Source organism: Oncorhynchus tshawytscha, linkage group LG01 (genome assembly GCF_018296145.1).
Source record: "Oncorhynchus tshawytscha isolate Ot180627B linkage group LG01, Otsh_v2.0, whole genome shotgun sequence".
Taxonomy (NCBI): domain Eukaryota; kingdom Metazoa; phylum Chordata; class Actinopteri; order Salmoniformes; family Salmonidae; genus Oncorhynchus; species Oncorhynchus tshawytscha.
In genome coordinates this window covers 13,749,536-13,770,973 of record NC_056429.1, presented here as the reverse complement: position 1 = coordinate 13,770,973, position 21,438 = coordinate 13,749,536, and the positions used below count along the sequence as shown (strand labels likewise).

General features: G+C 52.9%; 1 protein-coding gene across 8 annotated transcripts in view; it reads right to left on the bottom strand.

The window, feature by feature from the left end:
* Positions 1-21,438, bottom strand: part of cadps2 (Ca++-dependent secretion activator 2) — a 274,943-nt gene that overhangs the window by 135,833 nt on the left and 117,672 nt on the right. For all 8 annotated transcript variants that reach the window (XM_024382391.2, XM_024382574.2, XM_024382104.2 and 5 more), the window contains exons 9-10: positions 1,390-1,456; positions 358-466 (exon numbers count right to left, since the gene is read on the bottom strand). In XM_024382391.2, the coding sequence (XP_024238159.1) occupies positions 358-466; positions 1,390-1,456 (176 nt within the window). The remainder of the gene's footprint in view (positions 1-357; positions 467-1,389; positions 1,457-21,438) is intronic.

Genomic DNA, 21,438 nt, shown 5'->3' with positions numbered 1-21,438 from the left:
TGACAGAGACAGACAGACATACTGACAGAGACAGACAGAGAGTGACAGACAGAGACAGACAGAGTGACAGACAGACAGAGAGTGACAGACAGACAGAGAGTGACAGACAGACAGTGACTGACAAAGACAGACTGACTGACCGAGACAGACTGACAGAGACAGACTGACAGAGAGACTGACAGAGAGATACAGAGAGACACCGACACAGACAGAGAGACAGAGACAGACAGACATACAGTGACAGACAGCGACAGAGAGACAGAGAGAGACAGACGGAGACAGACGGAGACAGTGACAGACAGACATAACATAAGAGATAAGAAGGATATATGTGTGTGTTTGTTTGTTTGTGCGCACCAGGCTGGGGGTCGGAGTAGTCCACAGTGTAGCCTTCTAGCTGCATCAGTTCATGGGGCTCAGACTTCCTCTCTCTGTAGCTGCACATTGCAAAGGTGTATTGGCTGACCTGCAACAGTTAAGGGTTCACACACTCTGTATAAAATGGAATCATAAAAAATATATATCACACTATGCTTTTTAAATATGGGAATCAGTTGAGATAGTAAAAGAGGTTGTAATGTCCAAAATATATCCTTGCATTTCATTCAACAACTGTTTTTGTCTCCCGTTTATAGATTGACATAATTAGCAATGGTCAATATGTGTTGCTTCAAGATTTCAAAATGGAAACTTTCGTTTGTCAATTAAAGCTTCAACAACATGCAGCAAGAACAGATTGAAGTGCCATAACAGCTTAGAACAAAGTTAATTCACTAGAAGAAATGTCAGCTCTTAAGACCAGACCGAAAGCAATGAGAATGGAATGCAAAAGTTATGAAAATACCATTTTAACAGAAAAATGAAGCAGCACCAAGAAAATGCTATTAAAGTCCACTAGAAAAAAAGCATGTATTTACTTAGAAGCTATACATTTGGCAAGTAGACTTATTCAAATATGTTAATCTTCTGAATAGAACAAGACCCAAATGAATCCTGACATTTAACATACCTGGACAAGACCCAAATGAATCCTGACATTTAACATACCTGGACAAGACCCAAATTAATCCTGACATTTAACATACCTGGACAAGACCCAAATTAATCCTGGCATTTAACATACCTGGACAAGACCCAAATGAATCCTGACATTTAACATACCTGGACAAGACCCAAATGAATCCTGACATTTAACATACCTGGACAAGACCCAAATGAATCCTGACATTTAACATACCTGGACAAGACCCAAATTAATCCTGACATTTAACATACCTGGACAAGACCCAAATTAATCCTGGCATTTAACATACCTGGACAAGACCCAAATGAATCCTGACATTTAACATACCTGGACAAGACCCAAATGAATCCTGACATTTAACATACCTGGACAAGAACCAAATATCTTCTTTTCCAACGTTTCCAAACTCTCTGTCCCAAAGCATAAAGGTACCTACAAATACAAACATTTTAACAATTTTAACAATGTTTTATTATTGTAAAGCAGTAAATCAAATTAATTTACCAATGTTAGGATTATAGCCTAGATTTGACTAATCATAATACAAATCAAATTCAATTCACTATAAATTCAATTCAATACATGTAAAATTAAAAACAAGTTCCATATAAAAATGACAAGATGTCTCGATTAATATGTGAATTTTAATACCTTTAAACTAGGCATATTAAAACACTCAAATTAAGGTGATTACAAGGTGACCAATATAGGCTGTTTATAAAGATACAAATGAAGGTGATTACAAGGTGACCAATATAGGCTGTTTATAAAGATACAAATGAAGGTGATTACAAGGTGACCAATATAGGCTGTTTATAAAGATACAAATTAAGGTGATTACAAGGTGACCAATATAGGCTGTTTATAAAGTACAAATTAAGGTGATTACAAGGTGACCAATATAGGCTGTTTATAAAGATACAAATTAAGGTGATTACAAGGTGACCAATATAGGCTGTTTATAAAGATACAAATTAAGGTGATTACAAGGTGACCAATATAGGCTGTTTATAAAGATACAAATTAAGGTGATTACAAGGTGACCAATATAGGCTGTTTATAAAGATACAAATGAAGGTGATTACAAGGTGACAAATATAGGCTGTTTATAAAGATACAAATTAAGGTGATTACAAGGTGACCAATATAGGCTGTTTATAAAGATACAAATTAAGGTGATTACAAGGTGACCAATATAGGCTGTTTATAAAGATACAAATTAAGCCGCTCTTTTCAAAAAATATTTCCAAAGATTATAGACAACCATAATTCACTGGGAACATAAATCGACGTGTTCTTATCGAAAATATTTTATAATGAATATTGTGACAACAGGGTATTTTATGGCTGGCAAATACCAACTGTGATCGGCCAAATTGTAGAAGCATTATGCAACGGATGATAATAAAAATAGGTCATGAGAAAACCAAGCCAACGTTTTCCTCCAGTCTCTTCTTCCCTTGGAAAATGTTAGCATGGTCAGATAGCCAATGACCACTAACATCTGGAAGCTCCATAATCAATCGCCTATTCACGGAACTCAATGGGAAATAATGTGGGATATGAGAGATTCAAACCAGGAAATCAAGAGATTGGGAAGACAATTTGTCAAAAGGAAAGGGGCTGCCCCTTTAAGAAAAGGCCTCCAGTCTAGGTTGGGATCCGCTGTGAATACGGGTCTGAAAATCTGGGGCATTCTCCGGGAGTTGGGTTAGGATGTGGCAGAAGTAATCATCCACTTGTGAAAATTATTTTCTGTTCATTCTCAAACACTTTTCAGCCGTTCATGATCCCATTTAGCTGACAATACCAGGCCATCCGCAGCCCCAGACGTGTCGAACAGCAAGCAGCTGTAGGACACTTTTCAGTCCTTGGTACAATGCATGAGGCTTATACATTTCCTATTGAGAGTTTGTTTACATTAGTAGAGTTTGTTTACATTAGTAGGCCCAGTCTATTCGAAACTACGGCATTATCGTAGAATCCAAAGGCTTACTTCAAAAAATAGGCCATTGTTTTATTAATGGAATATGCTCTAATGCAGCCAGGTTTAATTCAAAAGGCCTCGTCACAAAGTCACAACGGAATTCAATTTGTTTGTAACTATATGCATTTCGAGTATAGGTGAGGGGGGAAACACACACAGTGCAATTAATCTGTCACTTGTCTGAGAAAAGCATGCTCTTAACAGGGCAAATCAGAGCCATTGAATGAGAGGGTTAAGGCAAAGAAAATTAACGTGATAAACAGAATATCTGAAAACATCACACTGTAAAAATAGTGGTTGAAGTTTACTCTAAAAAGGTTCAAACCAAACAGGATAACAAGACAACTAAATATCTTTGACCCTTCTTGATGGAAAAGGCTATGTTTTGAATTTAAAAAAGTGAGGAAATTAAAGTAAAAATGGTGAACATCTGATGCCACACTACTCTTCTGGAAATCAAGCATTTTCTAGATTTGTACTATAAATTGTATTACATTTTATATAATAGTTCCCCAATTGTGTAAAATGTTTAATATAGTTTTGTAAATACTTTCAGGGAAATTATGAATTATTTGAACTTATTTATCAAAATAAAGTGTAAGTAAGTAAATAGGTATTGATAAAAACTCAAACTGTACAATAACAAAATAAATTGGCTGCAGCATCTACCCTGCTACTTCAAGTATTGGACTAACAATGCTCCCGTGTGGACATTTGTTAGAACTGCACCTTGTTGGGAATTACAATACACAAGCCAATCCAACGCAAATCCCTAAAATAGTGGTGTCTGTCCATGTTTGAGCGGGAGAGGTAGTTAAAATAAGTGGCATCTGAATATGGGGGACTGAGAAAAGGGAAGGTTGGGAGAAGAGGAAAGCAAGAGAGAGAGCGCGAGACGGGGAGGGCGAGCAAGAGAGAGCGACGTTGAGGGCGAGCGACGTTGAGGGCGAGCGACGGAGGGCGAGCGACGTTGAGGGCGAGCGAGAGAGAGCGACGTTGAGGGAGAGCGAGAGAGAGCGACGTTGAGGGAGAGCGAGAGAGAGCGACGTTGAGGGAGAGCGACGTTGAGGGCGAGCGACGTTGAGGGAGAGCGACGCTGAGGGAGAGCGACGTTGAGGGCGAGCGACGTGGAGGAGAGCGAGAGCGCGAGAGCCGGGAGGAGAGAGAGAGCGATGTTGAGGGTGAGAGAGAGCGACATTGAGGGAGGGTGAGAGAGAGCGACATTGAGGGAGAGCGAGAGAGAGCGACGTTGAGGGAGAGCAAGAGAGAGCGACGTTGAGGGAGAGCGAGAGAGAGCGACGTTGAGGGAGCGAGAGAGAGCGACGTTGAGGGAGAGCGAGAGAGAGCAACGTTGAGGGAGAGCGACGTTGAGGGCGAGCGACATTGAGGGAGAGCGACGTTGTTGGAGAGCGACGCTGAGGGAGAGCGACGCTGAGGGCGAGCGAGAGACGTTGACGGCGAGCGAGAGAGAGCGACGTTGTGGGCGAGCGAGCGAGAGCGACGTTGAGGGCGTGCGAGAGAGAGCGACGTTGAAGGCGAGCGAGAGAGCGACATTGAGGGCGAGCTGGAGAGAGAGCGACATTGAGGGAGAGCGAGAGAGAGCGACATTGAGGGAGAGCGAGAGAGAGCGACATTGAGAGAGAGCGACATTGAGGGAGAGCGAGAGAGAGCGACATTGAGGGCGAGCGACGTTGAGGGCGAGCGACGTTGAGGGCGAGCGAGAGAGCGACGTTGAGGGAGAGCGAGAGAGCGATGTTGAGGGAGAGCGAGAGAGAGCGACGTTGAGGGAGAGCGACGTTGAGGGCGAGCGAGAGCGCGAGAGCCGGGAGGGGAGAGAGAGCGATGTTGAGGGTGAGAGAGAGCGACATTGAGGGAGAGCGAGAGAGAGCGACGTTGAGGGAGAGCAAGAGAGAGCGACGTTGAGGGCGAGCGACGCTGCGGGAGAGCGACGCTGAGGGAGAGCGACGTTGATGGCGAGCGAGAGAGAGCGACGTTGATGGCGAGCGAGAGAGAGCGACGTTGAGGGCGAGCGAGCGAGAGCGACGTTGAGGGCGAGCGAGAGAGAGCGACGTTGAGGGCGAGCGAGAGAGAGCGACGTTGAGGGAGAGCGAGAGAGAGCGACGTTGAGGGAGAGCGAGAGAGAGCGACGTTGAGGGAGAGCGAGAGAGAGCGACGTGCGGGAGAGCGAGAGAGGGCGAGGAGAGCGAGAGAGAGCGACGTTTGCGGGAGAGCGACGTTGCGGGAGAGCGACGTTGCGGGAGAGCGACGTTGCGGGAGAGCGAGTTGCGGGGAGAGCGACGTTGCGGGAGAGCCGACGTTGCGGAGAGCGACGTTGCGGGGAGAGCGAGCGGGAGAGCGAGCGGGAGAGCGTGCGGGAGAGCGACGTTGCGGGAGAGCGACGTTGCGGGAGAGCGACGTTGCGGGAGAGCGACGTTGCGGGAGAGCGACGTTGCGGGAGAGCGACGTGAGAGCGGGAGAGCGACGTGAGGAGCGGAGAGAGCGACGTTGAGGGAGAGGAGAGCGGGAGAGCGAGAGAGCGCGACGTTGCGGGAGAGCGAGAGAGCGACGTTGCGGGAGAGCGAGAGAGAGGCGAGCGGAGAGCGAGAGAGAGCGACGTTGCGGGAGAGCGAGAGAGAGCGACGTTGCGGGAGAGCGAGAGAGAGCGACGTTGCGGGGAGAGCGAGCGAGGAGAGCGACATTGCGGGAGAGCGAGCGACGTTGCGGGAGAGCGACGTTGAGGGAGAGCGCGTTGAGGAGAGCGGTTGAGGGAGAGCGAGCGGAGAGCGACGTTGAGAGGAGAGCGTTGAGGGAGGGAGAGCGAGAGAGAGCGACGTGAGCGGGAGAGGGAGAGGTTGAGCGAGGAGAGCGACGTTGAGGGAGAGCGAGAGAGAGCGACGTTGAGGGAGAGCGAGGAGAGCGACATTGAGGGAGAGAGCGACGTTGAGGTTGAGCGAGAGAGGGAGAGCGAGAGAGAGCGACGTTGCGGGGAGAGCGAGAGAGAGAGAGAGCGATGTTGCGGGAGAGCGAGAGAGAGCGACGAGAGCGAGGAGAGCGATGTTGCGGAGAGCGAGAGAGAGCGACGTTGCGGGAGAGCGAGAGAGAGTTGCGGGAGAGCGAGCGACGTTGCGGGAGAGGAGAGAGAGCGACGTTGAGAGCGAGGGAGGAGAGGGAGAGAGAGCGACGTTGCGGGAGAGCGACGTTGCGGGAGAGCGAGCGACGTTGAGGGCGAGCGAGAGCGACGTTGAGGGCGAGCGAGAGCGACGTTGAGGGCGAGAGAGAGAGCGAGCGAGACGTTGAGGGCGAGCGAGAGAGAGCGACGTTGAGGGAGAGCGAGAGAGAGCGACGTTGCGGGAGAGCGAGAGAGAGCGACGTTGCGGGAGAGCGAGAGAGAGCGACGCTGCGGGAGAGCGAGCGACGCTGCGGGAGAGCGAGAGAGAGCGACGTTGCGGGAGAGCGAGAGAGACGTTGAGGGCGACGTTGAGGGAGAGTGAGAGAGAGCGACTTTGAGGGCGAGAGAGAGCGACGTTGAGGGCAAGAGAGAGCGACGTTGAGGGCGAGAGAGAGCGACGTTGAGGGCGAGCGAGAGCGACGTTGAGGGCGAGCGAGAGAGCGAGCGACGTTGAGGGCGAGCGACGTTGAGGGAGAGCGACGTTGAGGGAGAGCGACGTTGAGGAGAGCGACGTTGAGGGAGAGCGACGTTGAGGGAGAGCGAGGGAGAGCGACGTTGAGAGAGAGAGAGAGCGAGCGACGTTGAGAGAGAGAGAGAGAGAGCGACGTTGAGGGCGAGCGGCGTTGAGGGAGAGCGAGAGAGAGCGACGTTGAGGGAGAGCGAGAGAGAGCGACGTTGAGGGAGAGCGACGTTGAGGGAGAGCGACGTTGAGGGAGAGCGAGAGCGCGAGAGCCGGGAGGGAGAGAGAGAGCGACGTTGAGGGCGAGCGAGAGAGAGCGACATTGAGGGCGAGCGAGAGAGAGCGACATTGAGGGCGAGCGAGAGAGAGCGACATTGAGGGCGAGCGAGAGAGAGCGACATTGAGGGCGAGCGAGAGAGAGCGACATTGAGGGAGAGCGAGAGAGAGCGACATTGAGGGAGAGCGAGAGAGAGCGACATTGAGGGAGAGCGAGAGAGAGCGACATTGAGGGAGAGCGAGAGAGAGCGACATTGAGGGCGAGCGACGTTGAGGGCGAGCGACGTTGAGGGCGAGCGAGAGAGAGCGACGTTGAGGGAGAGCGAGAGAGCGATGTTGAGGGAGAGCGAGAGAGAGCGACGTTGAGGGAGAGCGGTTGAGGGCGAGCGACGTTGAGGGCGAGCGAGAGCGCGAGAGCCGGGAGGGAGAGAGAGAGCGATGTTGAGGGTGAGAGAGAACGAGACGGGGAGGGTGAGAGAGAACGAGACGGGGAGGGGGAGAGAGAACGAGACGGGGAGGGCGAGCGAGCGAGAGCGACGTTGAGGGCGAGCGAGAGAGAGCGACTGAGGGCGAGCGAGAGAGAGCGACATTGAGGGAGAGCGAGAGAGCGGGACATTGAGGGAGAGCGAGAGAGAGCGACATTGAGGGAGAGCGAGAGAGAGCGACATTGAGGGAGAGCGAGAGAGAGCGACATTGAGGGCGAGCGAGAGAGAGCGACATTGAGGGAGAGCGAGAGAGAGCGACATTGAGGGAGAGCGAGAGAGAGCGACATTGAGGGAGAGCGAGAGAGAGCGACATTGAGGGAGAGCGAGAGAGAGCGACATTGAGGGAGAGCGAGAGAGAGCGACATTGAGGGCGAGCGACGTTGAGGGCGAGCGACGTTGAAGGCGAGCGAGAGCGCGAGAGCCGGGAGGGAGAGAGAGAGCGATGTTGAGGGTGAGAGAGAGCGACATTGAGGGAGAGCGAGAGAGAGTGATGTTGAGGGAGTGCGAGAGAGCGATGTTGAGGGAGAGCGAGAGAGAGCGACGTTGAGGGCGAGCGACGTTGAGGGCGAGCGAGAGCGCGAGAGCCGGGAGGGAGAGAGAGAGCGATGTTGAGGGTGAGAGAGAGCGACATTGAGGGAGAGCGAGAGAGAGCGACGTTGAGGGCGAGCGACGTTGCGGGAGAGCGACGCTGAGGGAGAGCGACGTTGAGGGCGAGCGAGAGAGCGACGTTGAGGGCGAGCGAGAGAGAGCGACGTTGAGGGCGAGCGAGCGAGAGCGACGTTGAGGGCGAGCGAGAGAGAGCGACGTTGAGGGCGAGCGAGAGAGAGCGACGTTGAGGGAGAGCGAGAGAGAGCGACGTTGAGGGCGAGCGAGAGAGAGCGACGTTGAGGGCGAGCGAGAGAGCGCGACGCTGCGGGAGAGCGAGAGAGAGCGACGTTGCGGGAGAGCGAGAGAGAGCGACGTTGCGGGAGAGCGACGTTGCGGGAGAGCGACGTTGCGGGAGAGCGACGTTGCGGGAGAGCGACGTTGCGGGAGAGCGACGTTGCGGGAGAGCGATGTTGCGGGAGAGCGACGTTGCGGGAGAGCGACGTTGCGGGAGAGCGACGTTGCGGGAGAGCGACGTTGCGGGAGAGCGAGCGACGTTGAGAGCGAGAGAGAGCGACGTTGAGGGCGAGCGAGAGAGCGACGTTGAGGGCGAGCGAGAGAGAGCGACATTGAGGGCGAGCGAGAGCGACATTGAGGGCGAGCGAGAGCGACGTTGAGGTTGAGCGCGAGAGAGCGACGTTGAGGGAGAGCGAGAGAGAGCGACGTTGAGGGAGAGCGAGAGAGAGCGACGCTATGCGGGAGAGTGAGCGACGCTGCGGAGAGCGAGAGAGAGCGACGCTGCGGGAGAGCGAGAGAGAGCGACGTTGCGGGAGAGCGAGAGAGAGCGACGTTGCGGGAGAGCGAGAGAGAGCGACGTTGCGGGAGAGCGAGAGACGTTGCAGGAGAGGGAGAGAGAGCGACGTTGCGGGAGAGCGACGTTGCGGGAGAGCGAGCGACGTTGAGGGCGAGCGAGAGCGACGTTGAGGGCGAGCGAGAGCGACGTTGAGGGCGAGCGAGAGAGAGCGAGCGAGACGTTGAGGGCGAGCGAGAGAGAGCGACGTTGAGGGCGAGCGAGAGAGAGCGACGTTGAGGGAGAGCGAGAGAGAGCGACGTTGAGGGAGAGCGAGAGAGAGCGACGTTGAGGGAGAGCGAGAGAGAGCGACGTTGAGGGCGAGCGAGAGAGAGCGACGTTGAGGGCGAGCGAGAGAGACGTTGAGGGCGACGTTGAGGGAGAGTGAGAGAGAGCGACTTTGAGGGCGAGAGAGAGCGACGTTGAGGGCGAGAGAGAGCGACGTTGAGGGCGAGCGACGTTGAGGGCGAGAGAGAGAGCGACGTTGAGGGCGAGAGAGAGCGACGTTGAGGGCGAGCGAGAGAGCGAGCGACGTTGAGGGCGAGCGACGTTGAGGGAGAGCGACGTTGAGGGAGAGCGACGTTGAGGGAGAGCGACGTTGAGGGAGAGCGACGTTGAGGGAGAGCGACGTTGAGGGAGAGCGACGTTGAGGGAGAGCGACGTTGAGGGAGAGCGACGTTGAGAGAGAGAGAGAGCGAGCGACGTTGAGGGCGAGCGGCGTTGAGAGAGAGAGAGAGAGAGCGAGCGACGTTGAGGGCGAGCGGCGTTGAGGGAGAGCGAGAGAGAGCGACGTTGAGGGAGAGCGAGAGAGAGCGACGTTGAGGGAGAGCGACGTTGAGGGAGAGCGACGTTGAGGGAGAGCGAGAGCGCGAGAGCCGGGAGGGAGAGAGAGAGCGACGTTGAGGGCGAGCGAGAGAGAGCGACATTGAGGGCGAGCGAGAGAGAGCGACATTGAGGGCGAGCGAGAGAGAGCGACATTGAGGGCGAGCGAGAGAGAGCGACATTGAGGGCGAGCGAGAGAGAGCGACATTGAGGGAGAGCGAGAGAGAGCGACATTGAGGGAGAGCGAGAGAGAGCGACATTGAGGGAGAGCGAGAGAGAGCGACATTGAGGGAGAGCGAGAGAGAGCGACATTGAGGGCGAGCGACGTTGAGGGCGAGCGACGCTGAGGGCGAGCGAGAGAGAGCGACGTTGAGGGAGAGCGAGAGAGCGATGTTGAGGGAGAGCGAGAGAGAGCGACGTTGAGGGAGAGCGAAGTTGAGGGCGAGCGACGTTGAGGGCGAGCGAGAGCGCGAGAGCCGGGGAGGGAGAGAGAGAGCGATGTTGAGGGTGAGAGAGAACGAGACGGGGAGGGGGAGAGAGAACGAGACGGGGAGGGCGAGCGAGCGAGAGCGACGTTGAGGGCGAGCGAGAGAGAGCGACTGAGGGCGAGCGAGAGAGAGCGACATTGAGGGAGAGCGAGAGAGCGGGACATTGAGGGAGAGCGAGAGAGAGCGACATTGAGGGCGAGCGAGAGAGAGCGACATTGAGGGAGAGCGAGAGAGCGGGACATTGAGGGAGAGCGAGAGAGAGCGACATTGAGGGAGAGCGAGAGAGAGCGACATTGAGGGAGAGCGAGAGAGAGCGACATTGAGGGCGAGCGACGTTGAGGGCGAGCGACGTTGAGGGCGAGCGACGTTGAAGGCGAGCGAGAGCGCGAGAGCCGGGGAGGGAGAGAGAGAGCGATGTTGAGGGTGAGAGAGAGCGACATTGAGGGAGAGCGAGAGAGAGTGATGTTGAGGGAGAGCGAGAGAGCGATGTTGAGGGAGAGCGAGAGAGAGCGACGTTGAGGGCGAGCGACGTTGAGGGCGAGCGAGAGCGCGAGAGCCGGGGAGGGAGAGAGAGAGCGATGTTGAGGGTGAGAGAGAGCGACATTGAGGGAGAGCGAGAGAGAGCGACGTTGAGGGAGAGCAAGAGAGAGCGACGTTGAGGGCGAGCGACGTTGCGGGAGAGCGACAATGAGGGAGAGCGACGTTGAGGGCGAGCGAGAGAGCGACGTTGAGGGCGAGCGAGAGAGCGACGTTGAGGGCGAGCGAGAGAGAGCGACGTTGAGGGCGAGCGAGAGAGAGCGACATTGAGGGCGAGCGAGAGAGAGCGACATTGAGGGAGAGCGAGAGAGAGCGACATATATCCTTCCTGTTTGGCCCTGTCCGGGGGTGACCTCGGATGGGGCCACAGTGTCTCCTGACCCCTCCTGTCTCAGCCTCCAGTATTTATGCTGCAGTAGTTTATGTGTCGGGGGGCTGGGGTCAGTTTGTTATATCTGGAGTACTTCTCCTGTCCTATTCGGTGTCCTGTGTGAATCTAAGTGCGTTTCTCTAATTCTCTCCTTCTCTCTTTCTTTCTCTTTCTCGGAGGACCTGAGCCCTAGGACCTGAGCTCCAGGACTACCTGACATGATGACTCCTTGCTGTCCCCAGTCCACCTGGCCATGCTGCTGTTCCAGTTTCAACTGACCTGAGCCCTAGGACCATGCCCCAGGACTACCTGACATGATGACTCCTTGCTGTCCCCAGTCCACCTGGCCATGCTGCTGCTCCAGTTTCAACTTCCACCTGACTGTGCTGCTGCTCCAGTTTCAACTGTTCTGCCTTATTATTATTGGACCATGCTGGTCATTTATGAACATTTGAACATCTTGGCCATGTTCTGTTATAATCTCCACCCGGCACAGCCAGAAGAGGACTGGCCACCCACATATGCTCTCTCTAATTCTCTCTTTCTTTCTCTCTCTCGGAGGACCTGAGCCCTAGGACCATGCCCCAGGACTACCTGACATGATGACTCCTTGCTGTCCCCAGTCCACCTGACCGTGCTGCTGCTCCAGTTTCAACTGTTCTGCCTTATTATTATTCAACCATACTGGTCATTTATGAACATTTGAACATCTTGGCCATGTTCTGTTATAATCTCCACCCGGCACAGCCAGAAGAGGACTGGCCACTCCACATAGCCTGGTTCCTCTCAGGTTTCTTCCTAGGTTTTGGCCTTTCTAGGGAGTTTTTCCTAGCCACCGTGCTTCTACACCTGCATTGCTTGCTGTTTGGGGTTTTAGGCTGGGTTTCTGTACAGCACTTTGAGATATCAGCTGATGTACGAAGGGCTATATAAATAAATTTGATTTGATTTGATTTGATTCATTGAGGGAGAGCGAGAGAGGGCGACATTGAGGGAGAGCGAGAGAGGGCGACATTGAGGGAGAGCGAGAGAGAGCGACATTGAGGGAGAGCGAGAGAGCGACATTGAGGGCGAGCGACGTTGAGGGCGAGCGAGAGCCGGGGAGGGAGAGAGGGAGAGCGATGTTGAGGGTGAGAGAGAGCGACGTTGAGGGAGAGCGAGAGAGAGTGACGTTGAGGGAGAGCGAGAGAGCGATGTTGAGGGAGAGCGAGAGAGAGCGACGTTGAGGGCGAGCGACGTTGAGGGCGAGCGAGAGCGAGAGCCGGGAGGGAGGGAGGAGAGAGAGAGCGATGTTGAGGGTGAGAGAGAGCGACATTGAGGGAGAGCGAGAGAGAGCGACGTTGAGGTGCGGGAGAGCGACGCTGAGGGAGAGCGACGTTGAGGGCGAGCGAGAGAGCGACGTTGAGGGCGAGCGAGAGAGCGACGTTGCGGGAGAGCGAGAGCGAGCGACGTTGCGGGAGAGCGAGAGAGAGCGACGTTGAGGGAGAGCGAGAGAGCGACGTTGAGGGCGAGCGAGAGAGCGACGTTGAGGGCGAGCGAGAGAGCGACGTTGAGGGCGAGCGAGAGAGAGCGACGTTGAGGGCGAGCGAGAGAGAGCGACGTTGAGGGAGAGCGAGAGAGAGCGACGTTGAGGGCGAGGAGAGAGAGCGACGTTGAGGGAGAGCGAGAGAGAGCGACGTTGAGGGCGAGCGAGAGAGAGCGACGTTGCGGGAGAGCGAGAGAGAGCGACGTTGAGGGAGAGCGAGAGAGAGCGACGTTGCGGGAGAGCGAGAGAGAGCGACGTTGCGGGAGAGCGAGAGAGAGCGACGTTGAGGGAGAGCGAGAGAGAGGTGAGGGAGAGCGAGAGAGAGCGACGTTGAGGGAGAGCGAGAGCGAGCGACGTTGCGGGAGAGCGAGAGAGAGCGACTTTTGAGAGCGAGCGACGTTTGGAGGGAGAGCGAGAGAGAGCGACGTTGCGGGAGATCGAGAGAGAGCGACGTTGCGGGAGAGCGAGAGAGAGCGACGTTGCGGGAGAGCGAGAGAGAGCGACGTTGGGGAGAGCGAGAGAGAGCGACGTTGCGGGAGAGCGAGAGCGAGCGACGTTGAGGGAGAGCGAGAGAGAGCGACGTTGCGGGAGAGCGAGCGACGCTGCGGGAGAGCGAGAGAGAGCGGCGTTGCGGGAGAGCGAGAGAGAGCGACGTTGCGGGAGATCGAGAGAGAGCGACGTTGCGGGAGAGCGAGAGAGAGCGACGTTGCGGGAGAGCGAGAGAAAGCGACGTTGCGGGAGAGAGAGCGACGTTGCGGGAGAGCGAGAGAGAGCGACGTTGCGGGAGAGCGAGAGACGTTGCGGGAGAGCGAGAGAGAGGGAGAGGTTGCGGGAGAGCGACGTTGCGGGAGAGCGACGTTGAGGGCGAGCGAGAGCGACGTTGAGGGCGAGCGAGAGCGACGTTGAGGGCGAGCGAGAGAGACGTTGAGGGTTGAGCGAGGCGAGCGAGAGAGGGCGACATTGAGGAGCGAGCGAGAGAGCGACGTTGAGGGCGAGCGAGAGAGAGCGACGTTGAGGGAGAGCGAGAGAGAGCGACGTTGAGGGCGAGCGAGAGAGAGCGACGTTGAGGGAGAGCGAGAGAGAGCGACCTTGAGGGAGAGCGAGAGAGAGCGACGTTGAGGGAGAGCGAGAGAGAGCGACGTTGAGGGAGAGCGAGAGAGAGCGACGTTGAGGGAGAGCGAGAGAGAGCGACGTTGAGGGAGAGCGAGAGAGAGCGACTTTGAGGGCGAGAGAGAGCGACGTTGAGGGCGAGAGAGAGCGACGTTGAGGGCGAGAGAGAGCGACGTTGAGGGCGAGAGAGAGCGACGTTGAGGGCGAGAGAGAGAGCGACGTTGAGAGCGACGTTGAGGGAGAGCGACGTTGAGGGAGAGCGACGTTGAGGGAGAGCGACGTTGAGGGAGAGCGACGTTGAGGGAGAGCGACGTTGAGGGAGAGCGAGCGTTGAGGGAGAGCGAGAGGGAGAGCGACGTTGAGGGAGAGCGAGAGAGAGCGACGTTGAGGGAGAGCGAGAGAGAGCGACGTTGAGGGAGAGCGACGTTGAGGGAGAGCGACGTTGAGAGAGAGCGACGTTGAGAGAGAGCGACGTTGAGAGAGAGCGACGTTGAGAGAGCGACGTTGCGGGAGAGCGACGTTGAGGGCGGGAGAGCGACGTTGAGGGAGAGCGACGTTGAGGGAGAGCGACGTTGCGGGAGAGCGACGTTGCGGGAGAGCGACGTTGAGGGAGAGCGACGTTGAGGGAGAGCGACGTTGCGGGAGAGCGACGTTGAGGGCGAGCGACGTTGAGGGCGAGCGACGTGCGGGAGAGCGAGAGAGAGCGACGTTGAGGGCGAGCGACGTTGCGGGCGAGCGAGAGAGCGACGTTGAGGGCGAGCGAGAGAGAGCGACGTTGAGGGCGAGCGAGAGAGAGCGACGTTGAGGGAGGGCGAGAGCGAGCGACGTTGAGGAGACGTTGAGGGAGAGCGGCGTTGAGGGAGAGCGACGTTGAGGGAGAGCGACGTTGAGGGAGAGCGACGTTGAGGGAGAGCGACGTTGAGGGAGAGCGACGTTGAGGGAGAGCGACGTTGAGGGAGAGCGACGTTGAGGGAGAGCGACGTTGAGGGAGAGCGACGTTGAGGGAGAGCGACGTTGAGGGAGAGCGACGTTGAGGGAGAGCGACGTTGAGGGAGAGCGACGTTGAGGGAGAGCGACGTTGAGGGAGAGCGACGTTGAGGGAGAGCGAGAGCGCGAGAGCCGGGAGGGAGAGAGAGAGTGCAAGAGACGGGGGGAGAGAGAGCGCGAGAGACGGGGAGGGAGAGAGAGAGAGTGCGAGAGCTGGGGAGGGAGAGAGAGAGCGCGAGAGACGGGGAGAGAGAGAGAGAGCGAGAGACGGGGAGGAGAGAGAGAGCGGGAGAGCCGGGGAGGGGAGAGAGAGAGCGGGAGAGCCGGGAGGGAGAGAGAGAGCGCGAGAGCGTGAGAGCCGGGAGGAGAGAGAGAGAGAGAGAGAGAGAGACGGGGAGGGGGGAGAGAGAACGAGACGGGGAGGGGGAGAGAGAACGAGACGGGGAGGGGGAGAGAGAACGAGACGGGGAGGGGGAGAGAGAACGAGACGGGGAGGGGGAGAGAGAACGAGACGGGGAGGGGGAGAGAGAACGAGACGGGGAGGGGGAGAGAGAACGAGACGGGGAGGGGGAGAGAGAACGAGACGGGGAGGGGGAGAGAGAACGAGACGGGGAGGGAGAGAGAGAAAACGAGACGGAGAGGGAGAGAGAGAACGAGACGGGGAGGGAGAGAGAGAACGAGACGGGGAGGGAGAGAGAGAACGAGACGGGGAGGGAGAGAGAGAACGAGACGGAGAGGGAGAGAGCGAACGAGACGGAGAGGGAGAGAGAGAACGAGACGGAGAGGGAGAGAGAACGAGACGGAGAGGGAGAGAGAGAACGAGACGGAGAGGGAGAGAGAGAACGAGACGGAGGGAGAACGAGACGGAGAAGGAGAGAGAATGAAACGGGGAGGGAGAGAGAACAAGACGGGGAGGGAGAGAGAACGAGACGGGGAGGGAGAGAGAGCGAGAGACGAGGAGGGAGAGAAAGCAAGAGAAGGTGAGGGAGAGAGCGCTAGAGAAGGTGAGGGAGAGACGAGAGAGAAGGTGAGGAAGAGAGAGAGAGAGAAGGTGGGGGAGAGAGCGAGCGCGAACGAGACGGGGAGGGAGAGAGAGAGAGAGAGAGAGAGATCGACGGTGAAGGAGAGAGAGAGAGAGCGCGAGACGGGGAGGGCGCAAGAGAGAGAGAGCGTGAGACAGGGAGGGAGAGAGAGATGGGAGGGAGACGTGTAGGGGGAGGAAGGTTAGGAAGTGCAGCTCAGTTTCCACCTCATTTTGTGGACTGTGTGCACATAGCCTGTCTTCTCCTGAGAGCCAGGTTTGCCTAAGGCGGCCTTTCTCAATAGCAAGGCTATGCTCACTGAGTCTGTACATACTAAAAGCTTTCCTTAATTTTGGGTCAGTCACAGTGGTCAGGTATTCTGCCACTGTGTACTCTCTGTTTAGGGCCAAATAGCATTCCAGTTTGCTCTGTTAAATAAATTACTTGACACATTGAAAATCAGTTTTCTCATGATTTAGTTGGGTCTAATTGTGTTGCTGTCCTGGGGCTTTGTGGAGTCTATTTGTGTTTGTGAACAGAGCCATTGAACCAGCGGGCTGAGTGGACTCTTCTCTAGGTTCATCTCTCTGCAGGTGAGGGCTTTGTGATGGAATATGTGGGCATCGCTTCCTTTTAGCTGGTTGAAGAATTGAACAGCTTTATGTGTATTTTGATAATTAGCGGGTATATTACTAATTCTGCTCTGCATGCATTAAGATCAAGGTGCTGCTGTAGGCCTTCTTGGTTGGGGACAGAAGCACCAGATCATCTGTAAATAGACAATACACCTCATCTCTCCCCTGATGGCAGATTGCAGTCTTTCAGTCTTCATGAGAGCTGAGACAGAACCTACCCCGTGCCTCTTCTCTCTCTTGCTTATCTCCCACTCTCTTAAACTGCCTCCCTACCTCCCTCCTCCCGGGGGTTGGTGGTGGTAGCAGATTACAGTCTTTGGGAGAGCTGAAAAGGAATCTACCCTGTGCCTTTTCTCTCTCTTGCTCATCTCTTTCCCTCCTCCTCCCCTCTTTCTGGGAGGGGGGGTGTGTGGCGGCAGATTGCAGTCTTTGGGAGAGCTGAGAGCTCCCTCTTCTCTTTGCCTCTTCAGCTCCCATCAACAGATGGCTGCTTTTAATGGAGAAGCGTTCAACCTGAAAATCCAACCTCTCCATCTCTCTCTGTCTGTCAGTCTGTCTATCTGCTTTTCTTCCTGGTCTCTCTCTCCCTTTTCCTGCTTTGCTCACTTTCTTTCTTCATTCCTAAAATGGACAGTCCTCAAGTGTGCCTAGTTTGTTGACGTGTCTATGTGCATTTCATGAAAATGCCAGATGGGCTGGTTCATTTTTTTGCCTAGTGGGCCTGTCTAACTTGGGTTTTCTGAGCAAAAGGATAATTATTTAATAATGGGCCGGTGTGCTAGACATGCCAGGGCCAATTTTTGTTCTCAGTCCGCCCCTGTGTGTGTGGAGGAGGGGGGTTACATGTTGATGTGGAATATGCATGCTTGTGAACTTGTTTTTAATTCATGTGTATAAGACCATGTCTGAATTTGAAATCGACAGTGTTTCGCCAAATGCTTGTCCATGACTTTGATTATAATTGTGTTGCTGTGAAACGATGTGAGCTTGTGTGGAGTGTGTGTCACACACACAAAAAGGATTTAGTCAGCCACCAATTGTGCATGTTCTCCCACTTAAAAAGATAAGAGGCCTGTAATGTTCATCATAGGTACACTTCAACTATGACAGACAAAATGAGAAGAAAAAAAATCCAGAAATTCACAATGTGAATTTGACTGAGTTACAGTTATGAATCATTATGAATCATTATTATCATTAATCAAATTATGGTGGAAAACAAGTATTTGTTCAATAACAAAAGTTTATCTCAATACTTTGTTATATACCCTTTGTTGGCAATGACAGAGATCAAACTTTTTCTATAAGTCTTCACAAGGTTTTCACACAGTGTTGCTGGTATTTTGGCCCATTCCTCCATGCAGATCTCCTCTAGAGCAATGATGTTTTGGGGCTGTTGCTGGGCAACACAGACTTTCAACTCCCTCCAAAGATTTTCTATGGGGTTGAGATCTGGAGACTGGCTAGGCCACTCCAGGACCTTGAAATGCTTTTTACAAAGCCACTCCTTCGTTGCCCGGGCGGTGTGTTTGGGATCATACCCATGCTGAAACCCAGCCAAATTTCATCTTCAATGCCCTTGCTGATGGTAGGCTTTGTTACTTTGGTCCCAGCTCTCTGCAGGTCATTCACTAGGTCCCCCCGTGTGGTTCTGGGATTTTTGCTCACCGTTCTTGTGATAATTTTGACCTCACGGGGTGAGATCTTGCGTGGAGCCCCAGATCGAGGGAGATTATCAGTGGTCTTGTATGTCTTCCATTTCCTAATAATTGCCCCCACAGTTGATTTCTTCAAACCAAGCTGCTTACCTATTGCAGATTCAGTCTTCCCAGCCTGGTGCAGGTCTACAATTTTGTTTCTGGTGTTCTTTGACAGCTCTTTGGTCTTGGCCATAGTGGAGTTGAGTGTGACTGAGGTTGTGGACAGGTGTCTTTTATACTGATAACAAGTTCAAACAGGTGCCATTAATACAGGTAACGAGGACAGAGGAGCCTCTTAAAGAAGAAGTTACAGGCCTGTGAGAGCCAGAAATCTTGCTTGTTTGTAGGTGACCAAATACTTATTTTCCACCATAATTTGCTAATTGATTCATTAAAAATCCTACAATGTGATTTTCTGGATTTAGTTGACTTCATAGTTGAAGTGTACCCATGATGAAAATTACAGGCCTCTCTCATCTGTTTAAGTGGGAGAACTTGCACAATTGGTGGCTGACTAATACTTTTTTGCCCCACTGTACATATATACATGAACAAGAATATAAATGCAACATGAAAAGTGTTGGTCCCATGTTTCATGAGCTGAAATAAAATATCCCAGCAATCTTAAATACGCACAAAAAGCTTATTTTACTAACATTTTGTGCATAAATTTGTTTACATCCCTGTTAGTGAGCATTTCTCCTTTGCCAAGATAATCTGTCCACCTGACAGGTGTGGCATATCAAGAAGCTGGGCCTTGCTCCCCAGTGGGTGGGCCAGTCTCCAAAGGGGTGGGCCTACATCCTCCCAGGCCCACCCATAGCTGCGCGCCTGCCCAGTAATGTGAAATCCATAGATTAGGGCCTAATTTAATTATTTAAATTGACTGATTTCCTTATATGAACTGTAACTCAGTCAAATCATTGAAATGGTTTCATGTTGTGTTTATATTTTTGTTCAGTATATACATACACAGTACACGGTAGTGTCCTCCTTGGTACTGAAAGGGTCACCTGAGATGGTATTAAACTTCTGAAGAGACACTAGCCAATTAGGGTTAGCCTACCATCCTGCAGACAGACCGACACATGCATACCTGCACACACAGGCACGTGTGCACATGCATACACACTCTTCACTCAGCACCCGGTGTCTCTTCACTAAGTCATAGTTATGAAGTGACCTCACTAAGACCTGTCTTGGTACTCCACTGATTTGACTGATGGCATGAATGAATGTCATTGGGTTTAAAAATGGGTCTGGGTTGCCATCTGCTGGAGCAAAGGAGGCCCAACATGAAATACATCCAATTACATCAACATGTACCTCAAATAATGGATTCCTGTCCAATAGACAAGGCAGAATTACTTTAACAAACACACACTTCTCATATACCAACTGTTATGTCCGCTTACTGACAGACAGTAGTTGTCCATGCCTCTGCTTTTCTAACCTTAGCTCATCATCTTTCTCTCTCTCTGTTTCCTTCTCTCAATCTGTCAGTCACCACTAGGGGGCACTGCTATCCTTTCTTTGCCTCATGTTCTTAAGACAGTTTTTATTACAGCCTAACCCTTCCTGGAGGGACAGGTGTCTGCTGTTTAGTGGTTTTTCTTACTAATCAGTGACCTTAATTCATAAATCAAGAACAAGGGAGGAGTGAAAACCCAGACACGTGCATGAGTCACTTTGTTGTTTTTCATCAGATCTTATGATGCAATGGGAGAAAAACACATATTCCATACAAAACATGTCCTAGTAAACTCTAGGCCAGGTAAATGTAACAATTTCAAAGATTCACATGACTGGGCAGGGGTGCAGCCACTTGAAAGCCAGGCCCAGACAATCAGAATAAGTTTTTCCCAACAAAAGGGCTTTATTACCGACAGAAATAATCCTCAGCACCCCCCCCCCCTCCCTCCCTCCCCTCAGACAATCCCGAACGAGAAGAAGCTGGATGTGGATGTCCTGGGCTGGAGTGGATACACGTGGTCTACAGTTGTGAGACTGGTTGGACGCACTGCCAAACTCTCAAACAATGTTGGAGGCAGTTTATGGTAGAGAAATTAACATTAAATTCTCTGGCAACAGCTCTGGTAGACATTTCAGCAGTCACCATGCCAATTGCATACTCCCTCACAACTTGAGACATCTGTGGCATAGTGTTGTGTGACAAAACTACACACTTTAAAGTGGGCTTTTATTGTCCTCAGCACAAAGTGCACCTGTGTAATGACCATGCTGTTTAATCAACTTCTTGATATGCCACATCTGTCAGGTGGATGGATTATATTTGCAAAAGAGAAATGTTCATTAACAGGGATGAAACAAATTTGTGCAAAACATTTGAGAGAAATGTTTGTGTGTATGGAAAACCTCGGATTATTTATTTCAGCTCATGAAACGTGGGACCAACACTTTACATGTTGCATTTATATTTTTGTTCAGTTAGTTTGAAGACTGTAAATTCACTGCAAGAAGCCTAAACATATATATTTAGAGCCCATAAAAACAGCACCATCATCCCTTGCATCATAGCTCGCTAAAACATGCCTTGTTTTATTGTTGCTCCTAAATTATTTGTTACTTTAAATAATTTACTTCACTTTAGTAAATAAACTCAGCAAAATAAAGATCCTCTCACTGTCAACTGCATTTATTTTCAGCAAACCTAACATGTGTAAATATTTGTATGAACATAAGATTCAACAACTGAGACAAACTGAACAAGTTCCACAGACATGTGACTAACAGAAATGGAATAATGTGTCCCTGAACAAAGGGGGTCAAAATCAAAAGTAACCGTCAGTATCTGGTGTGGCCACCAGCTGGCCACCAGCTGCATTAAGTGCTGCAGTGCATCTCCTCATGGACTGCACCAGATTTGCCAGTTCTTACTGTGAGAGGTTACCCCACTCTTCCACCAATGCACCTGCAAGACATTTCTGGGGGGAATGGCCCTAGGCCTCACCCTCTGATCCAACAGGTCACAGACATGCTCAATGGGATTGAGATCCGGGATCTTCGCTGGCCATGGCAGAACACTGACATACCTGTCTTGCAGGAAATCACGCACAGAACACCTGCAACAAGCTCAGTCCGATGATGCTGTGACACCTTCCCAGGCCATGACGGGCCCTCCACCTCCAAATCTATCCCGCTCCAGAGTACAGGCCTCGGTATAACACTCATTCCTTCCATGATAAACACGAATCCGACCATCACCCCTGGTGAGACAAAACCGCGACTCGTCAGTGAAGAGCACTTTTTGCCAGTCTTGTCTGGTCCAGCGACGGTGGGTTTGTGCCAATAGGCGACGTTGTTGCCGGTGATGTCTGGTGAGGACCTGCCTTACGGCAGTGTAGCCTAGTGGTTAGAGCATTGGACTAGTAACCGAAAGGTTGCA